Here is a 21,949-nt window from a genome sequence, read left to right on the forward strand (position 1 = left end):
TCTCTCCTGGAGACACTTGCAGGCACGCACACAAAGCTGATTACATGACACACAAGAGAGAGATTTTGGCAATGTTTCCTCCTTGCCTTTGGCTGATCAATCACTCAGAGCTGGAAGAACTGTACTGTCACAGCTGTTGTGTACGGTTATTGAAAGAGCGAGCTCAATCAATAATTTATTTGTCAAGCTTAAAGGGTTACGCCCCCCCCCCCCATATAAACATTTTGCATAAGAAGAGCAATCCATTGCTCTTTGAAATAAGACATAGGAATACATGAGCCCAACTGGCTGCTGACCTTGCATGAACGTGTTACCATCACTGGTGGATGTTCATGTTGTAGTGTTTGGAACTACGCCCTCTAAAGACCTTCCTGGCTAAAGCAAGTAGCTGGCAGATTAGACTTTCAGGTTACTCTGAAGAGGAATGGCATGGTAAATGTCTATATCATCCATCTGTCTTGATGTTATGACTGCTGATGAGTCTCCACCGACTCAAGAAAATCCACTGGTGGAGAATGCGGATTGAGTTTGTTGCTGTTCGTGCCATTGGAGTCGCTCTTTCGATAGGTACTGCTAAGGCGAAGGCTGTTGGTGGCATGTCTCTTTCTGGATTTATGTAAATCTCGAGACCCTTCGTCCTTTAGGCAACACTAGAACAGGAAACAAGGAAAGCTTGAGATTAGCGAATATTGTAAGGACGAAAATGCTGATTTAGCTTTTTCAAATTTTAATAAGATTATTGTAAAACTTGGCTGCAACTTTGTACCCACTTTCCTACGAATAAGTCCCAGCAATTGTAAGAGGACTCTGTTTCTTTGTGTTTTACCAATTTATTGATAGCATATGGTTACAGAACTTAATTTCCCTTCTTTGCTTCAATACTAACCCATATGACTTTTCAATCCCCCCTCCCTCCAATATAGACTTCCCCGAGGTTATAGATTCTAATTCAATACTAAAGATACATCTGACTAATCAAAATTCGTTATATATATATATTTCCCCCCCCTTCTTGCTTCTTCGTTTCCCCCCCCCCCATTATTACTAAAAAGTTGTCCAATGTCTTCTTACATTCGACTCTTTCTCTATGTATTCTTTAAACTTCCTCCACTCTTTTTTAAATATCTCCAAATCATAGTCTCTTAATGTTCTAGTTAATTTATCCATTTCACTCCACGATAGAACTTTCATAGTCCAATCCCATTTATCCGGTATTTTTTCTTGCTTCCAAAGCTGCGCATACAATGTCCTAGCAGCTGATAGCAGGTACCAAATTAGAGTCCTATCTTCCTTTGGATATTTTTCTAATTGTAATCCAAGCAAAAATGTCTCTGCAATTTTCTTAAAGTCGTAACCCAATATTTTGGAGATTTCTTGTTGTAATAAGAGGACTCTGTTTCATTCGCCCCCTTCCCTTGAAGCATGTTTCTAAAAAAAATGCTTTTGCTTTGTTTCTACTGAACCATTGTTGGAATAGAGGCAGACTTGAGCTGCCAACTCTGGGTTGGGAAATATCTGGAGATTTTTTTGGGGGGGTGGAGCCTGGGGAGAGTGAAATTTGGAGAGAGGAGGGACCTCAGAGGTTTGGGGAGAGGAGGGACCTGGAGGTTGGCAACCCTAATGCTCATGCACCTCTTGCAATGTGCTGTTCCAATTTAACTTCTTCAAGCAATCCAGTTTGTGTATTAGGACCATCGATTACAACAGGGTGTCCTGCTCGACTTCTGCCGCTGATGGAATTTATGAAATTTGATCATAAGCAAAAAAGCTTGTTTTAAAAATCATAACATTACGTATGATTTCTTCTAACCAAACTTATATTTGGCTAGATTATGCCAGTTTTTTAGTCTGTTTCTTCCAAATCTTCTTGTGGAGGAAACTAGCTTCAATAAGGCCATAATGATTCTAAGTAGCCTATGAAAATTAAGAAGCCCCCTTCCCCTTGGAATTGTGGCTGATAGGTTTGTTTGAAATCACTGAGAAATCATTGGGTTTTGGTTGACATGTGGAGAATATATAGAATCATAGTAGAAGAAGAAGAAGAAGATATTGGATTTATATCCCGCCCTATACTCTGAATCTCAGAGTTTCAGAGCGGTCACAGTCTCCTCTACCCTCCCCCCTCCCAACAGACACCCTATAAGGTAGGTGGGTGTGAGAGAGCTTTTTTACAGCAGCTGCCCTTTCAAGGACAACTCCTGTGAGAGCTATGGCTGTCCCAAGGCCATTCCAGCAGCTGCAAGTGGAGGAGTGGGGAATCAAACCCGGTTCTCCCAGTTAAGAGTCCACACACTTAACAAACTGGATATAGACAAGTTGGAATGGGTCCAGAGGAGGGCGACAAAGATGGTGAGGGGTCTGGAGACCAAGTTCTATGAAGAAAGGTTGAAAGAGCTGGGTGTGTTTAGGCTGGAGAGGAGGCATCTGAGAGGTGATATGATCACCATCTTAAAGTATTTGAAGGGCTGTCATCTAGAGGATGGTGTTGAATTGTTTTCTGTTGCCCCAGAAGGTTGGACCAGAACCAACGGGTTGAAATTAAATCAAAAGAGTTTCTGGCTCAACATTAGGAAGAACCTCCTGTCCAGAGTGGTTCCTCAGTGGAACAAGCTTCTTTGGGAGGTGGTGGGCTCTCTTTGGAGGTTTTTCAACAATGCTAATCCTGTGAACTTAGGGGGAGGTATTTGTGAAGTTCCTGCACTGTGCAGGGGGTTGGATTAGATGACCCTGGGGTAGGGTTGCCAATCCCCAGGTGGGAGCAGGGGATCCCCCGGTTTGGAGGCCCTCCCCCCCTTCAGGGTCATCAGAACATGGGGGGAGGGGAGGGAAATGTCTGCTGGGAACTGTATTATTCCCTATGGGGATTTATTCTCATAGAAAATAATGGAGAATTGATCTGCGGGTATCTGGGGCTCTGGGGGGGGGCTGTTTTTTGAGATAGAGGCACCAAATTTTCAGTACAGCATCTAGTGCCTCTCCCCAAAATATCCCCTAAGTTTCAAAAAGATTGGACCAGGGGGTCCAATTCTATGAGCCCCAAAAGAAGGTGCCCCTATATTTCATTATTTCCTATGGAAGGAAGGCATTGAAAAGGTGTGCCGTCCCTTTAAATGTGATGGCCAGAACTCCCTTCAGAGTTCAATTATGCTTGTCACAGCCTTGATCTTGGCTTCACCCCCAAAGTCCCCAGATATTTCTTAAATTGGACTTGGCAACCCTACCCTGGGGGGTCACTTCCAACTTTATGATTCTATTATTCCAATCCCTCCCTTCCCCAGGCCTCACTCAAAAATCTCCAGAAATTTCCCAACCCAGAGTTGGCAACCCTACCTGTGTGGGTGGGTAAATTTGGGTTTCCTGGCCCATATGGCAGCAATCTCCTCTCTAGGCTGTAACAAGATGTTTTATTCCATTGTCCAAATAGATAATTTGGACTGAATAGTTCCATAAGAATCTATTAAAACACTTGGCCTCAGATATCTTCAGGATCTATCTGATAAAAATTGCCTTTCAACCTTTAATTTCTGCTGGTACAAATGAATTAATTGCGAGGTCTGTTCTTTGAACTAAGACCAGAGAACTGGAAACCTTCAGAGATGTTAATCTTTCATTGAAAAAAGAAACAATTGTCTTTATCAGGCATGATGTTACAAAATACAAGCATGTGAAAATTAACCCTGTGGCTGCTTGCAAAACCAAGTGCCAAATTTATCAATGCTCCTTTATCAAAACATTTCTCAACTGTATTATAGTAAGTAAAATTTAAAGCAAACCAGATTTCAGGTTATTGTCTTAAACTGCTTTTAGGTTTATTTCTATAAACCCAAGTCACGCACACAGAATTCTCACCTAATCTTTTTTGAGAGTTCCATCCAGAGAAATCTGATTTGCTTTTCAAATCAGTGCTTTTTAAATAGAAAAACAGTCTTTTGGTTACACTAGATGGTGTATCACTTTACAGCAATATTTCCCAGAGAGACACATTATCTATTGTAGAAGAAACGTTAAACATCAGGAATAACAACTCATTTCTTGATGGGTGTATCTGAAGAAGAGTGCATGCACACAAAAGATTATACCTTGAATAAAACTTTATTGATTTCGAATTTTATTCTAAGATTTCACTGTTAAAGAATCTGGAACACCAATCAAAATTGAGTTGGGGGATTCCTGTTATTCCTGATGTTTAAGCTTTCTTCTATAATTAGACCATGCTTCTTTCATTTTTTAAAAAGCAAGTCTCTAGCCTCTGCCTTTGTGGAGATAAAAAGATAAAGACATATCTTCACAAGGGAAGAGACTAGAGATTTACTTAAAAAAAAAGAAAGCTGAGAATTCAGAGAACCTGCTACACCTATCAGTACAATGGTATATCAATAAAACAATATTCTTGTACCAATTTTTAAAAAACAAATCGCAAAAGTCTGGGGAGGGGACTGGTTACATCTAGGGGATTGGGGCAAGGAAGTTACAGAGACACCTGCCATGTGGAGGCCCCTTTGCTGCTATGCTTTACTTGCAGCCACGCCAGCAGTCAGGAAACCCCAAAACCCTATCCTTGTGTGCAAGACACCAGTGTTGGAAACACCTCTGAAATATTAGTAAAGATAAGCTTGTGTGGAAGACACCCCGTAAAAATAAAAAAGTGTGCCAAGAAAACGTCATGATGTGACGTCACCCCATGGGTTGGTAACGACTCCATGCTTGCATAGGGGGCTACCTTTACCTTTTAAAGGGGAAATAATGAATATGTGCAGAGGGCCAGTCTGTAGAAGCAAACTCTTCTTCACTACACTCTCCATGAATGCACATTCACTGGAATGCCTATATAAAGTCCAGGGATGTCGAACTAATTTGTTACGTGGGCCAGATCTGACATAAATGAGACCTTGTCGGGCAGGCCATGTGTGTCACAAAATGTAATGCCAGGTAGCAGAGACATAAAGAGATATAAACTTAGCACTCATCGGTCTTAAAGGTGCTCTCTTTGTATCTCTCCTGTGCAATCCAGGGAACTGGGCAAAGGAAGCTCTGGCTCTTTCCTTCCTTCCCCAGGGGACCAGGAGGGGGAGCAGCCTCAGCCAATAGAAAAGGTTTGGCTCAGTAGCTCTGCTGTGTGATTGAGAAATACTGTTCCTCCTCCCTAAGGGAGGAGCCTCAAACAATGGAGAAAATAGAGACTTTGCTCTATAGCTTCTGTGGGACTGAGCAAGCCTGGCAAAGCAAACTGTGATGCAGAAGAAAGCAAGAGAGAGGGAGAAGGAAGCAGATGACAGCCAGTTGCTTGGGGGCCTGATTCGGCCCCTGGGTCACATGTTTGACATCCGTGCTCTACTCAAGAAAAGACCCTTAAAAACAGAGTTCCAAATCATATTCCAGTTAATACACACACAGTTTGTGCTGTGATTCCTCTCTCACACACATGTCTGTCGTTTCCCCTTAGAACATCTGAAAAATGCTACCTGTACACTAGTTCAATTCTGAAACCCTGATAGTATGTTATCGTAATAGATCCAGATTTTGCCACAGACCAGTGAGCCTTTAAATTCACCAGGAGGCCTGCAGACAGACTTAATAACTTATGAGATAGTAAAGAATATATTAAACTGCAAAAAGTTCTTTTTTGAGATTTAGGCAATATTAAAGATTAATGACAGCTGATTTAGTGTCTCTAGGCCTTTACTTCTGTGGAGGTTATGTCTCATATAATTTTTCATTGAGACGGTCATTGCTAGCATAAGGTTCCACTTTTTTTAAAAAAGCACAACACTTCAACTGCAAGTGAAACTGTCATTTTTATATGTGGAAAAACAGAGATTCCTTTTATGATTGATTCCCCCCCCCCACTAATTTTTCGGATACCAGGCAGAAAACTGAGATCTTCTGTTAGTAGGGTTGGCAAGTCCCCAGTGTTGTTTGGCGAGGGACTTTTGCGCAAGCGCAAAGCATGTGCACGACACAATGACGTCACCCAGAAGTGACATCATCACGCTGGCGACGTCGCTCGTGGCCACACTAGGCGTTTCCAGGAAAACTCTATGGTTTTCCCAGACGCTCTAGCCACTCGGGAGGGAAAACTCTATGGTACCTATTGCACCACAGAGTTTCCCCTCTCAAATGGCTAAAGCATCCGGGGAAACCATAGAGTTTTCCTGGAAATGTCTAGAATGGCAGCTGTGCGATGTTGCCGGAGTGATGATGTCACTTCTGGGTGACATCATCACACCAACGACATCAGGGGAGGTTCCCCCTGCTGGCCCAATGTGGGCCGGCGAGTTGGAAACTTCCCAGGTGGGGAAAATCCTGCCCGGACTGGGGGTTTGGCAGTCCTATCTCTTCGTTCCTCTGTATCCAGATTAGAAACTTCTTTTAAAACCTATCAAATTGAACCCTTTGTTGAATGGCACACAGTACTGCAAAAGGTTGTCAGTGTCAAAAAGACATACACCAGAGATGGAGGGGCACCCCCCCTTCCCACCAACTGGCATTGGGGTGTGCCCCAGGAGGCTCCTCCCTCCTTCCCTCCCTCAGAGGGGCAGGCCCAGCCCTCTTCCTTGTCACCTGGCCTGATTAGGGTGGGACAGAGGGCAGGGGGAACTTCCTGCTGGATCCCTGGGCAGGAAGGCAGGTGATGACGGTCAGACCAGAACCAATGGGTTGAAATTAAATCAAATGAGATTTGGTCTAAACATTAGGAGGAACTTCCTGACAGAGCGGTTCCTCAGTGGAACAGGCTTCCTCGGGAGGTGGTGAGCTCTCCTTCCTTGGAGGTTTTCAAACAGAGGTTAGATGGACATCTGACAGCAATGCAGATTCTGTGAACTTAGGCAGATCATGAGAAGGAGGGCAGGAAGGGCTGCATCAGTGCTTAATTCTTTGGGGTCAGGCAGCAATTTTTGTCCAGGCCAGTTTGGCCAGGGGTCCTGGAGGTGGGTGGTTTTTTTTTTTTTGCCATCTTCTGGGCATGGAGAGGGTGTCATTGGGTGTGGGGGGGGGCTGGTATTTGTGAGCTTCCTGTATTGTGCAGGGGGTTGGACTAGATGACCCTGGAGGTCCCTTCCAAGTCTGTGATTCTATCGTTCTCTCCGCAGCATGCCAGAGAACAGGGATGAAGGATGGAAGCCATGTCCTCTCCTCCCCACACCTGGGGTACCCAAAATCTTTGGCCTGGCCCTGGCAGAACCATCACTATGTGTGACTGAATGGTGGCAAAGCAATTTTTTTTTCTCCAAAAGGACCCAAGGAACCAATAGGACCTATTTCACCCCCACAGCTGCTGATTTTGACTTTCTGTACTTGTTAGAGAAAACCTGGTTGCTCAGAGTGAAAACCTGGTTGCTGCTCACAGACTGCCGACTTTCATTCTCTAGACTTGACATAGTGTTTACTGCAAGACTTTGCCACCGTTTGTATCTCAAAAGCCAGTGCAACTTCGAAGGCACTTAGATATGAGCAGGTGCATGAGTCACAATCTCCAAAGTGGACAAGGGCACAATCCTAAGCAAGTCTACTCAGAAACAAGTTTCATTTTATTTTATTCCATGGGGCTTTATTCCCAGGAATGTGTTCTGAGGTCTGCCACCTGTGTTAAGGATTGTGCTTTTGACGAGGCCAAGGAGGAATATGTAGGAGAAAAGCTAAAAGAACTTACGCAGGTAAAAAAAATGAGCAGCAAGTAGAAAAGTCCAAGCGAGCACAATAGCACAAGCTCTGCTCTGTACTTTTTAAATTTTGCGTCTTCTAATTGCTCTGCACAACCTGGGAGGCAAAGAAAAAAAAAGACACATTCATTGAAAGATGCCTCAAATAATTTAATGCACAGTAGAAAACAAAAATAACCCTAGCCACTCCTACTGTACCTTTTACTATGAGTGTAATAGTGTTACTTTCATTGTTCTTTCTATCTGATGGTTCCAAAATGCACTTATACCTCCCACTGTCGTAGTCTGTGGTATTTTTAATCCTCAGAGAATGCCATTGACTGTTGGAGACCTCTGAAGATGAATTAAGTTGTCTTGAATAATTCTGTTCTTTATTATACCTCAGCTTCTTCCATACTACCTTTGACAATTCTTCACTCTGTTCATTGATCTGCAAAACATTGGCATTTAATGTCAGCACTTAATCATAAAGACCGAAGCATTTGTGTTCACTTGCAAGAATCAGGCATGGCACGATTTCATCACTCGTATTCTCTACCTCTTTTCCAGTACATATGCATGGCACATAAAGGTTTCAGTGCTCAAGTAAGTATCTTGTATTCTGGCTGCTTTAAAGTCTGCACTATAGAGTTTGAGGCTTTTCTGCATTCTCATTTTCCTTGCGTGTGTGGGTCTGTTACTGTGAGGGGGTCTGTTCCACACCTGTTTGACTTACTGTAGTGGTCAATTTGATATTACATTGCTTTTTATGTCCCATATATACTATGGATTTAAACTACAGGTTTTTATGCTGGGCATAAGGTGATGTAAAAATAAAATTCACCACTAGAGGGAGCCAAACACATGATGACCCTCCGCCCCCTACACACACAGCCACCAGCAACAGGAACACAGGCGCATATCTAGTTTGTTCACTTTGTGCATGGAGAGTTAGTGATGTATTTCTAGCTTTGTGTGGTTACAACAGAAAATTTTTACCTGCTGTGATTATGACACAATATTTTGACCTGGTTTTTATTGCTATCTAGACAAGGAACTTCTTGAGCCTGATAGAGTCCCCAACCTTTTTGAGCCCTGGCACCTTTGAAATTCGGATATGTGGTGGTTTCAACTACAAAACGGGTGGTGGTTTCAACTATAGAATGTCCAGAAGTTAGGTCAGTCACATAGCGAAGATCCTTGTGCAGCCAATCAGATCTCCATTGGCCAATCAGAAGCACTTCTGGGCAACCATCCGTCACACAGTGAAGATCCTTGTACAGCCAATCATCTCCAGTGACCAATCAGAAGCCCTGCTGGGCAAAAGCCCCACCTGGCTCTGCCCACTTTCTAAAAACACTTGGTGGGTCCCATGAAAAGTGTTGGCAGGTGCCATGTTGGGGACTACGGGTGTAGTGTGTTTCCACATGGGAGTTTGTTTAGGAATTTCCACAAAACCCCATCCTTGTTCTTGGGCTTTCTCTCTTGAACCTGCAGCTTGTCTGGGGCAGGGGATTTAGCACAGCAGTCAAAATATTGACATTCACCTTTAACGGGGCCATGGCTCCACTGTTGCTGGGAGAGATGTTGCCGGGTGGGCACCGAGCTAGACTGGCATCAGGATGGCAGTTCTGCACTGACACTATATCAGGAGGAGTAAAGGGAGTGGTGAAAACAGCGAGTGAGATGCGACGAGGTGCATGAATACTGTCTCTGCAGGCAGGGGCAACTGCAGCTATAAGTTGTGGGAAAGGGGTGAGGATAACTCACACAGGAGGGCCTTCTCTGAGTTGGTCAGCATCCTGAGTCTTTATTAAGTCCCTTAGCACTCTTCATCTTCTCAAATACAAAAGCCTACCTGGAAGGCAGGAACACCCAAAATCGCCCAACATCCAATTAAGCAGGGCTTTTTTTGTTGCAGGAACTCCTCTGCATATTAGGCCACACTCCCCTGATGTAGCCAATCCTCCAAGAACTTATGGGCTCTTAGTACAGTAAGCTTCAGGAGGTTTAGCTACATCAGGGCTGTGTGGCCTAATATGCAGAGGAGTCCCTGCTACAAAAAAAGCCCTGGAAATAAGTATAAGAAGGTGTCTTCTGTGTGTGTGCGCACACACACGTGTGTGTACCAAACACAGCGTGAAGTGACATTCTAGACCCATCTAGCTGCCATCCCTAAACTGACACCAGTCCTAATAATCCCCTTTCGACATGGCCGTGGAACGTCTACTGCAGTTGCCTAGCAACCTAGCCCTCCAGTAAAGGGCCTCCACACAACTGGAAATAGAAAGAGGCGATGGATGGGCCGGATTCTGAGCTTCACTGGTCCGGAGGGCAAATCTCATTTGCCCCTGGGCAAGCTGACCTTGTTTCTGTCCTGCCTTTGACACAAAATCCCTGCTAAAGCTGCCCATCGTGGAGGCCCCTGAAAGAGTTTGGATCCATAGCCTTCAGAGAGAACCACGTCATCGTAACATTTTTGAAGGATCACCTCAGTGGCAATAAATAATTTCTTTCTGTTCTGCAGTGTGAAGCTTTCTGTGTACTTGTAAAGATATGCACACACAATACACCTTTAAATGTAACAAAAAACAAGAAGAACGAAGGCAGACATCAATTCTGCCTGTCTGGTCTATTGGGGAAATGAAAGATGTGTAAATGTAGGCATAGATCTCTATCCGGAGCTTCTCATTCTGAATTCATACAGATGTTATACACTTTGGAGGAGCTCTCATCCTGCCTTTTTCAATGTCAATTCTCTTTAATCCCAAGCAATACACTTCCCTCTTCACATACTTTCCCCTTCACCGGGGAACAGCCCTGTAATAATTTTTGCCAAGGGAGACATCTAGTGGTAAATTGTCAGTTTTGACAGCAAGATCCATCTTCGCACATGGGCAGGGGTTTTTGCTAGCAAATTCTTCTTTAATTGTGTGCACGTGAAAGGCTGTCAAGACACAGCCACAGTCCTGAAATTGCATTTGGGATTTAACTCCCCCCTCCCCATGAACACACATTTCTAGTTCTGGCAACATAAAGTTTCTTGTTCTTCTTAAACAGCTTAATTACTAGAAAACATCAGAAATTTCAGGCCTCATTTTGGGCAGCAGCTCACAGGAGCAAAGCTTTGGAACCTCTACATTTTATTGTGCTCTTTCTTTCTTACCCCCCCCCCTCCGCCCCCAATATTTGCTTCTGGGCTCCATTGTTCAAACCTCCGGTGAGAATTTTGCTGAACTCTAAGACTGGTAAACTTTCTAATATTTTCCCCCACAAAACATGGGAAAGTAACCAAAATATATAAAGCAGACAGATGGAAATCTTCATCATGCCACTGTGGCCAACACAGGAAAAAGTAATTTAAAAATTTTAATGGAAGTAAGGTTTTATTACGACGATTATATTTCAAGAAGCATATTAAGGGAGATGCTGAGCTGATATAATTTAGTACACCTTCTGGTGATGTCAGGGATGTGCGGCATATGCAAATGAATTGGGCTAATGAGCTCCGGCACCTCTGGCCCTGCAAGCTCTTGGAGGATTGGCTGCATTGGGGTGTGGCCTAATATGCAAAGGAGTTCCTGCTACATAAAAAAAGCCCTGGGAAAATCGCATGGGGGGGATACCAAAGTCCCTTTTTCATGCACACCACAGTTGCATTCCAAGTCAGGCACTGCACACATTGTAACTGAGGAACTCACGTGTGGCTATTATCAGCCCTGGGTCCAGTAGTAGCTGTCTTATCGGCGCTTGCTTACTTATGAGTAAACACACTTACCACCAGGCCACAAGTCTCATTGAATTCAACTGCGCTTAGAACAAACCTACTAGATGAAGTAAATATGTGAAATGCTTATTGAAATCAAAGCAGATGTTGATATGGAAACCTACTGGACGACACATCTCACAGTGCTGTGGTCCATTTTGCCTCCTCATATCTAACTGAGCTAAAAACGTCCTTCCAGATTTCTTTTATTTCTCCAAATAGAAGCTATGAAAGATCTTCTGATACCACTATGGTTTACGCAACCACAATCACATTCTGCCCCGTTAATTAACAGAAGCCATTTAACCCAGATTTCAAGAAGAACGCCCCCCACCACCGCATTTTACTCAGTAGAAATACAGAATGTTTCATCCATTTACATGCTAAAAATGAACTCATTACCATACTGATTACTGGGAATTGCTGAAGCGAAATGTTTGCCTGAGGGGGGGGGGATATCCCTCTGAGAAGTGCCCTTCTGTCTGTCTTCATGAAATAGACCTTTACAAAAATTGAAAAGGAATTTGAAAGAGGGCTTGACATATTTACATTTGTTTGCGGCAATGCCACTGAGAAACTTCCACATTTTACAGATATTTGTAAAAAGTCTTGATCGAGAATCCTGTTGGTTTTTTGCCACCTTTAGATTGGAGCAAAGTGTTGCTCAAAGTACAAGTGCCATATTTAGAGGTGAAAGCAACAGATATTCAAGAGACCGAAACAGAACAGATATATATACACACTAAAAAAAAAATCCTTTAAAAGTTACCTTGTGATCAAGATTTTAGAATACTAGGATTTCAGGAGACAGTCTGGTGTTAAAGTGGCAGACCAGAATCTAAGAGACCCAGGTTCAAATTTCTATTCTGCTGTAGAAGATCACTGGGTGACCATTAGCCATTTACCCTCACTCAGCCTACTTTATAGGGTTGTTGTGAAAGATAAAACAAAGGAAGGGGAGCTCAAAATTGTAATCTCCTCTGGGTCCCCACTGGAGAAACATGGGGGTAAAAATATAAATAAATATTTCAAAGGATAATGTTTTGTTACTGTCCTAAGGGAAATCAACCCTGACTGTTCCTTGGAAGGTCAGATGCTGAAGCTGAAGCTCAAATATTTTGGCCACCAAATGAGAAGGGAGCACTCACTGGAGAAGATCCTGATGCTGGGAAAGACAGAAGGCAAAAGAAGGGGACGGCAAAAGATGAGATGGCTGGACAGCGTTACTGATGTAACTACCACAAATTTGAGCAGACTTCAGAGGATGGTGGAAAAGCCTATTATAAAGAAACATACAATACTGTTGTCCAAGTAATACATTCCAGCATTTCCTCCATTTTAAAGGACCCAACTTGTGTCACAACAATGAGTCTGTACTGCCAGCCTGTTTCATGTGGATTGGCAGGCAAACTGCTGTTGATGCACAAAGGAGACCCGATAGATATTGTTTACCTTGACTTCCAGAAAGCTTTTGATAAAGTTCCTCATCAAAGGCTCCTTAGTAAGCTCGAGAGTCATGGAGTAAAAGGACAGGTCCTCTTGTGGATCAAAAACGGGCTAATTAATCGGAAGCAGAGAGTGAGTATAAATGGGCAGTCTTCGCAGTGGAGGACGGTAGCAATGGAGTGCCGCAGGGCTCAGTATTGGGTCCCATGCTCTTTAACTTGTTCATAAATGATTTGGAGTTGAGAGTAAGCAGTGAAGTGGCCAAGTTTGCGGATGACACTAAATTGTTCAGGGTGGTAAGAACCAGAGAGGATTGTGAGGCACTCTAAAGGGATCTGTTGAGGCTGGGTGAGTGGGTGCCAACATGTCAGATGAGGTTCAATGTGGCCAAGTGCAAAGTAATGCACATTGGGGCCAAGAATCCCAGCTGCAAATACAAGTTGATGGGGTGTGAACTGGCAGAGACTGACCAAGAGAGAGATCTTGGGGTTGTGGTAGATAACTCACTGAAAATGTCAAGACAGTGTGCGATTGCAATAAAAAAGGCCAACACCATGCTGGGTATTATTAGGAAGGGAATTGAAAACAAATCAGCCAGTATCATAATGCCCCTGTATAAATCGATGGTGCGGTCTCATTTGGAATACTGTGTGCAATTCTGGTCACCGCACCTCAAAAAGGATATTATAGCATTGGAAAAAGTGCAGAAAAGGGCAACTAGAATGATTACAGGTTTGGAACACTTTCCCTATGAAGAAAGGTTAAAACGCTTGGGGCTCTTTAGCTTGGAAAAACGTCGACTGTGGGGTGACATGATAGAGGTTTACAAGATTATGCATGGGATGGAGAAGGTAGGAAAAGAAGTACTTTTCTCCCTTTCTCACAATACAAGAACTCGTGGGCATTCAATGAAATTGCTGAGCAGTCTGGTTAGAACGGATAAAAGGAGGTACTTCTTCACCCAAAGGGTGATTAACATGTGGAATTCACTGCCACAGGAGGTGGTGGCAGCTACAAGCATAGCCAGCTTCAAGAGGGGGTTAGATAAAAATATGGAGCAGAGGTCCATCAGTGGCTATTAGCCACAGTGTATATTGTGTGTGTGTAAATTTTTGGCCACTGTGTGACAGAGTGTTGGACTGGATGGGCCATTGGCCTGATCCAACATGGCTTCTCTTATGTTCTTATGCAACTGGCAGGAGAAGTAGCCCAAGAGATATTTGGTGATATGATTAGAGATGGCCCCTGACAGGGTGTGGGGGTTTTTCCTGGAAAAAGGGGTGCCAGAATTATCAAGAGGCGGGGCTTTTTTGTAGCAGGAACTCCTTTGCATATTAGGCACGCACCCTGATGTAGCCAATCCTCCTGGAGCTTACAGGGCTCTTAGTTCCTGCTACACACAAAAAAAAGAAAAAGCCCTGTCAAGAGGGAAATGAAGAAGAAACACCTGCATACCCCTTATGAATTTTTTTAACCTTTTTTTTTTTTTTTTGAGAATTTTGTTTCCATGAAGAGGTTCCAGAACTCTGCTCTGCCATGTTCCCCCAGAAAATAAGCCCTGGCCCCTGGCTGCAGTGCTAATGAGATCCCTTCCCTCTTCATAGCCAAACAACAACCCTGCTTCCCTCTCACAGCACCCTCAGTCCCTGTGGCAACAAATAAAAGTATGGGCACAGCATTTCCTCTTCCTGTGTCACATGCTGCAGTCTAGAATTGGTGGAGTCAGAAGCATCACGTTATAAAAGGGCTGTGGAAACTCCCCCTTCCCACAACCCTCAGTGGCTGCTGCTGCCTCCTTAAGTGGTTTAAAAAACAAAACAAAACTTATATCCCACTGTTCGCCCCAATGGGGACCCAAAATGGCTAACATCGTTCTCCTCTCCATTTTATCCTCATAACAGGCCTTGTGAGGTAGGTTAGGTAGAGAGACTATAACTGGTCAAAGGGCACCCAGTGAGTTTCCACAGCACGTGAGGATATGAACCAAGGTCTTCCAAACTCTTTCAGATGAGTGGGGATTTGAACCAGAACCATCCAACAGTTTGGTGTAGTGGTTAAATGTGCAGACTCTTATCTGGGAGAACCAGGTTTGATTCTCCACTCCTCCACTTGCAGCTGCTGGAATGGCCTTGGGTCAGCCATAGCTCTTTTGCAGAGTTGTCCTTGAAAGGGCAGCTTCTGGGAGAGCTCTCTCAACCCACATACCTCACAGGGTGTCTGTTGTGGGGGAGAAAGGTAAAGGAGAGCTGCTCTGTAAGCTGCTCTGAGTCTTTGAGATTCGAAGTGGAGGGCGGGATATAAATCCAATATCATCATCTTCTTCTTCTTCGTCTTCACCACTACGCCACACTGGCTCTCAAGTATTGTCTTTTCATGTCCTTAAGTTGAAGATAGCTAGACCTTGTTTCTCTCCCTCCCTAACAACATAAGAAAAACCCTGGTGGATCAGACCAGTGGTCCATCTAGTCTGGCATCCTGATTCCATGCAGTGACCAGCCAGTTGCTCTGGAGAGACAACAAACAGGGCACAGACATCCAGGCCCACCCCTGATGTTGTCTTCTAGCATTGGGTTTCAGAGGTTTGCTTCCTTTGGCTCTGGAGGTTCTCTCTGTTCTGTGTTCTAACCCTCCTTTTAAAGCCATCTATGTTTGTGGCCATTACTACATCCAATGGCAGCAAATTCCACAATATAATTACTTTTTGAGCAATGAAGAATTTCCTTTAGTCTGGCCTCTACTTATTGCCCATCAGCTTCATTGTCCTCAAGTTCTAGTATTATGGGAGAAGAAGAAAAAAATCCATATATAAGCTTTCTCTATCATATGCATAACTTTATAAATGAAAGCTGACGTTCTGAATAAAACTAAGTCGGTCTTAAAGGTGCAATCGGCTCCTATTTTGTTCTACTACTTCAGACCAACACGGTTGCCTACTTGGATTTATAAACCTCTGTTACGCCCTCTCTGAATTATCTTTTCCCTAAATTGAATAATCCCAGACTTTTTATCCTTTCTTCATAGGGAAGGTGCTCCAAGCCATTGTCCAATTCTCGTCATCATTTTGCCTCATCATTTTGTTTCCCAGCACTTCAGTATCCTTTTTTGACAGGGATTTTTTTTTTGTAACAGGAATTCCTTTGCATATTAGGCCACACGCTCCTGATGTAGCCAATCCTCCACGAGTTTACAGGGAGTACAGGGCCTACGGTAAGCTCCAGGAGGATTGGCTACATCAGGGATAATATGCAAAGGAGTTCCAGCTACAAAAAAAGAGCCCTGCTTTTTGACATACAGCAACCAGAATTGTACATACTATTCCAAATGGATCTTCACCATAGCTAGGGTAGCTAACCTCCAGGCAGTAAATACCACAGGAGAAGGGGTTTCAGTGTGAAGTCAAAACAAATAGAATACCACTGAAAAACAATGAGTATACTTCAGTCTCAATATATAATTTATCCTATATACAACTTTAAACCAGTGTATACAAATATCTACATCAATTTCCAATGTCTTCCCTCCAGAAAATTTACAAATTATTACGAACAACAATTAGTTCTGCTACTTTCCAATAGAGGGGCCAGGAAATCCTTACGTTCTGTTTTAACTCTGAACTAGTTTGAGTCTGCGTAAGAAATCATTGAAATCGGGTTCCTTTTTAACAGCCTGATTAACCGGAGGCCAGTATTGAAACATCTTGAAATTTAGAGGAGACGTCTTACGAAGGCTGCAAGGATTTCCTGGCCGCTCCATTTGAAAGAATTTCACAAGAAGTTATGGACTGCATGATGATTCCTACTGGGGGAAGGATTTCTGAATATTATCAATCCTTCTCTTGCTTTAAAACAAGCATGTCCACCTTGATTTGAGTACATAGTATATTTTAGCACTGTCACAGAAATGGCTCACCAGAGTCCAACAATTGTTCAGAAACCCCAGTCAAACCTTGTTAGCTTGATAATCTGATCATTAATTCTACATAAACAGCAACGCACTCTATACAGTCCAATCATTGTCATATTTTTTTTTAAAAAGCATTAGAAGTCAAAGGTTAATTGTCCACATTTACTGCACAGTTCAGAGTGACCGTGTGCAAGACATTTAACCTAGAACTGTTTGAACTTTACAGTCTGAAATGTCATACTATTTGTCAGAATTACTGTTTAATTGGCCTCTTGAGAGTATTATACACTGTTTATTGATTAGGTCCTCAATAGATTTTTTTCCCCTGAAGTGATTAATCCTACAATTTGCTTGCCTAGCTGCTCTCTGCTATTTTGTCTCCCTACAGCCTCCCTCAACGTTTATAGAGAGACTTAAGATCACTTATGCAGAACAGAGTAACAGAGAACAGAAATAGCCGCGGAAGTGTGAATGCTTCTGAATGATTGGTGTTCCTACTACTAACAGTTTTAACATTAGGTTGTAGCACACAATTGAACCAGAATATTAGGATCTTACGATTAAAGTTGCCAGCTGGGGTTGCCAAGTCCCTCTGCCGCTGTGGTGGGGGACTTGTTCTTCATGTGTGCTTTGCATGTACGGCGCAATGACATCACCCAGAAGTGACGTCATTGTGCCGGGGCATCACACAGGGACACTCTAGGACTCGCAATAAAAACTCTAAACTAAACTAAAAACACTAAAAACACCGGAAATGCTCTAGGAATCACGGTAAAATTCTATGGTACCGTAGAGTTTTTAGCACGAGTCCTAGAATGTCCCTGTGCGGCGGGCCTGGCACAATGACGTCACTTCTGGGTGATGTCATTGTGCCAACAATGGTGCGCGATGATGGGGCTCTTTGGGGGCGGGGATTCCCCCAGTGGCCTGCTCCCTGCCAGCAAGTTGGGGCCCTTCCGGGAAGGGGATTCCCCACCCCCAGTGGGAGTTTGGCAGCCCTATTGCCAGCACTATGTGGGGAAATACCTGGAAAATTTGGGGGTGGGGCCTGAGAAGAGCAGGGTTTGGGGAGGGTACAATGCCGTAGAGTCCACCCTCCAAAGCAGCCATTTTCTCCAGGGGAACTGATCTCTGTTGCCTGGAAATCAATTGTTACAGCAGGGGCTCCCCAGGCCCCATATGGAGGTTAAAACCTATTTAAGACTGGTTCACATGGAAAGTTTTTCTTTTATCCCTGAATATTCCCAAGTTCTGTCCATTTGTTACAGGGAGCCAGGGCTTTTTTTTGTAGCCTGTGCCTATTAGGCCACGTCCCCCTGATGTAGCCCATCCTCCAAGAGCTATAGGGCCTAGTGTAAGCTCCAGGAGGACTGGCTACATCAGAGGGGTGTGGCTTAATATGCAAAGGAATCCCTGCTACAAAAAAAAGCCCTGCAGGGGACACATCTGTATCATGCATGTACGTTCATACATCTGTTTGTAAGAAAAAGCCAACATGTCTGCCAATTGTTATTAACAATCTTGTCCCCTGCTCTGCAGTCAAGTGGTTTTAACAGTTTTAATGCTATGTTTTATTGATCTTATGCTTCGATTTTGTTGTGATCCACCCTCAGCCCTTTCACTGGATAAACTAAACTAAACTAAATATGTGTTCACTTTAGGTTTGCCACTGGTCCCCCCTGGCCACCACCGGGGAGGTGAGTGGGTAGGGGCTGCCAGCCTCGGGCCGGGAAACTCCTGACGCATTGCCCAATACCGTTGAAACTTAATCAAACATTTATACTGATGTTGTGTATGTGGACTCAAGGGAAGACTGAAATGGGTGTTCCTGCCAGGCTCATTGGAGCCACACAAACGGAGCGTGGGGACTCGGGAGCAATGGGCAGCAGGATCCGAATCCCTGCTGCCCTGCACCAATCACGAAACCCCTGCTGGTTTGAATGAGCCAATAGCGTGCTTGCGCAGGGACCCTGAGTTGTATATAGTTGGCCCCGTTAGCCCAGTTCCTCAGTCTTGAAGTGCAGTCAACCTAATGCTGTACCTAATAAAGAGCTGAGGTTCACTCACTACCATCTTGCCTCTTCCATGCATCGAGCCCGCTATATTATAACAAACAAGATTTGGGGATAGAGGCTGGGGAGGAGGGGGAGTGGGATACAATGCCCTAGAGTCCACCCTCCAAAGCAGCCATTTTCTCCAGGGGAAATGGCTCTCTGTAGTCCAGAGATCAGAGGTAATCCCATGAGATCTCTAGCCACTCCCCCCAACCCAATCTGGCAGCCCTAACAATCACCATTTTGTGTAGAAAAGGGTGGCACATAATCTGGAACACTGGGAAATCAGGGCTTCTAGGGTTGCCAATCTCCTGGTGGTAGCTGGAGATCTCCTGGGATTACAACTGATTTCCAAGTGACAAAGATCAGTTCACCTGGAGAAAAGGCCCACTTCAAAAGGGGCACTCCGTGGCATTATAACCCATTCAAATCCCTCCTCTCCCCTCCCAAAACGCCACCCTCCTCCGGCTCCACCCCCCAAATCTCCAGGTATTTCCCAGCCCAGAGCTGGCAACCCTATAGTACGCATATACTAAGGCAGACAATGTGTGCATATCAGGAAGTGTGCCACATTCTCTGCATACATATGGTAACCCATAATGCAGGGCTTTTTTGGCAGCAGGAACTCCTTTGGATATTAGGCCACATCCCTCTGATGTAGCCAATCCTCCAAGAGCTTACAGGGCCTACTTCAAGCTCTTAGAGGATTGGCTACATCAGGGGGGGTGTGGCCTAATATGCAAAGGAACTCCTGCTACAAAAAAAGCCCTGCCATAATGACTCCAAAGACAGCTTACAATTGTTCCAATTCATACTTCATGTTATCTATGCAAATGTATCCAAAAACATGCATACCCTCCATTGGGCACTAAATACACTGCAGTTATATGTGGGAAACTGAAGGAAAGCAATCCAGCAACAATTTTTACCTTATACCAGGAGATTTCCTTATATGGGACCAGTGGATCCTGGACAACTTGACAAGGGAGCAACACATCCTCATTGCACGTCACCACAACCTCGGTTGTGGCATCAGCAATCCCATAAATCACATGCCAGACTGCAAGATACAAAAAGATTATCGTGTATTTCATTTATGTTATTCTCTATAGTTCGCTTTCCTCATAGGGGACTCAAGGCCCGTACAATCACCAAAAAAGAGTGAGCCCGTACAAACACACACACAAAAAGGGGGACATTCAGTAACTGGTGGATTAGGATTTTAGACAGGGCTTTTTTGTAGCAAGAACTCCTTTGCATATTAGGCCACACGCCCCTGAATGTAGCCAGTCGTCCAAGAGCTTACACTAGGCCCTGTAATCAGAACCCTGTAAGACCCTGGAGGATTCGCTCTATCAGAGGGGTGTGGCCTAATATGAAAAGGAACTCCTGCTACAAAAAAAGCCCTGATTTTAGAAGTCATTCCAGACTCCTGGATTCCAGAAAGAACTGAAGCACTGCAGAATTACTCACGTGACACATTAAGTTGGTACCAGGGCTTTTTTTTGGTAGAAAAAGCCCAGCAGGAATTCATTTTCATATTAGGCCACACCTCCTGACACCAAGCCAACGGGAACTGCATTCCTGTGAATTCCTGCTCAGATAAAGCCCGGAGTGGTACCCAAATTACATAAATTGGATCCTATTTACAACACAGCAATAGAGACCGCAGTCCTCTATGATTTATCCAAGCAAGTCTGTAAAACCATTTTGTGCAGTTGTGACTCTCCTATCTGCACAGAAAAGCCATTTCCCCCCAGTTTAATATACAAAATGACATACCGCAAGAAAAAGCTCTTTTGAATGTTCAGTCGTTACGCAGTTTGCAGAAAGCCAAGAGCTTTCCTGACCTCCTCTGCAAACCGTTCCACGAGGCAGCAGCCACAACACAGAAAGCAAATATATGGGCAGTCTTTTTTTATTATGTTGTTGTTCAGTTCCACAGTTGAGTCCAACCCTTTGTGATCCCATGGGCCAAGCCACGCCAGGCCCTCCTGCTTGCCTTCCACCATCCTCCAAAGTCTGCTCAAATTCGTGTTTGTTACATCAGTAACGCTGTCCAGCCGTCTCATCTTTTGCCGTCCCCTTTTTCTTTTGCCTTCTGTCTTTCCCAGCATCAGGGTCTTCTCCAGGGAGCACTCCCTTCTCATTTGGTAGTTGTAGAAATAAGTCAAACAACAAACTCAGCTACGGAAATGGGGTGGGGAATGATAGTCGACAACTTACCTTGAGTTAGGAAGAGAAGCCGACAGCCGTGTATCAAAGCTCCACGCATGCTGCGCAAGTGGTTGCGACCTGCTCTTTTCAGGAGAAACCAAGTGACAGAAGTGAAAGAGGCTGATGCATGTTGCTCTTTACAATGTGGGAAACAGATTGTTTGGGATTTCCCAGCTGAAGGTCCCTAGCTGCAGGGGAAAGTCCCACAGGCTGTCCTTGGTTCTCTCTGAATGACAATTGATCGTCATCAGGGTGGGCAAGATTCTGGCAGCCTTGTCACAAGAAGAAGAAGGCTGCAGATTTATACCTTGCCCTTCTCTCTGAATCAAAGACTCAGAGCGGCTTACAATCTCCTCTATCTTCTCCCCCCACAACAGACACCCTGTGAGGTGGGTGGGGCTGAGAGAGCTCTCCCAGAAGCTGCCCTTTCAAGGCCAACTCCTAACCCAAGACCATTCCAGCAGCTATAAGTGGAGGAACCATACCATTGAACCTAGCACACAGGGAGAAAGAGAGAAGGAGACACAACAGAATGAAGGTCCAGTGTTACGATTCAAATACTTGAGCGGCAGAGGTCAGCCTGGGATGTAGGCGGCTTTGGATGTGGAAAGAAGGGAGAGGGAAGAAGGGAGCATGATGGATGGCAGAGAAAAGGGCCCACTGGATTTAAAGAGACATGCAGAATGAAAAAAGAGGGGTTAGTTGACAGATGAAAGTGCAAGAAAAAGTGAGTCAGAGAAGGAGACAGGAGCTAGCTGGCAAAGGAGGATGCAGAAAGATCTGTAGAAAAGGAGTGGCAGAAATGGGTCACAGAGAGACATCTGATGGTACAGCCTGTAATGTGGAATCTGTATTTTCCATTTTAAAGGGGGAGGAACTGAGGCTGAGAAAAGGGAGATTTGCATGATGCCACATAGCAACTG

The 21,949-nt window shown here is 44.2% G+C and overlaps 1 protein-coding gene across 1 annotated transcript; it reads right to left on the reverse strand.

Moving 5' to 3' along the window:
* Positions 1-294: 294 nt before the first annotated feature.
* CD83 (CD83 molecule) lies at positions 295-21,084 on the reverse strand. The gene is made up of 5 exons (XM_060243022.1): positions 21,036-21,084; positions 19,739-19,869; positions 7,860-8,091; positions 7,652-7,758; positions 295-650 (listed from the first exon to the last, which is right to left on the reverse strand). Exons 1-5 carry the CDS (start codon positions 21,082-21,084, stop codon positions 465-467), a joined length of 705 nt encoding a protein of 234 aa, XP_060099005.1. The 3' UTR covers positions 295-464.
* Positions 21,085-21,949: the final 865 nt, after the last annotated feature.

Source organism: Heteronotia binoei, chromosome 7 (assembly GCF_032191835.1).
Source record: "Heteronotia binoei isolate CCM8104 ecotype False Entrance Well chromosome 7, APGP_CSIRO_Hbin_v1, whole genome shotgun sequence".
Classification (NCBI taxonomy): Eukaryota; Metazoa; Chordata; class Lepidosauria; order Squamata; family Gekkonidae; genus Heteronotia; species Heteronotia binoei.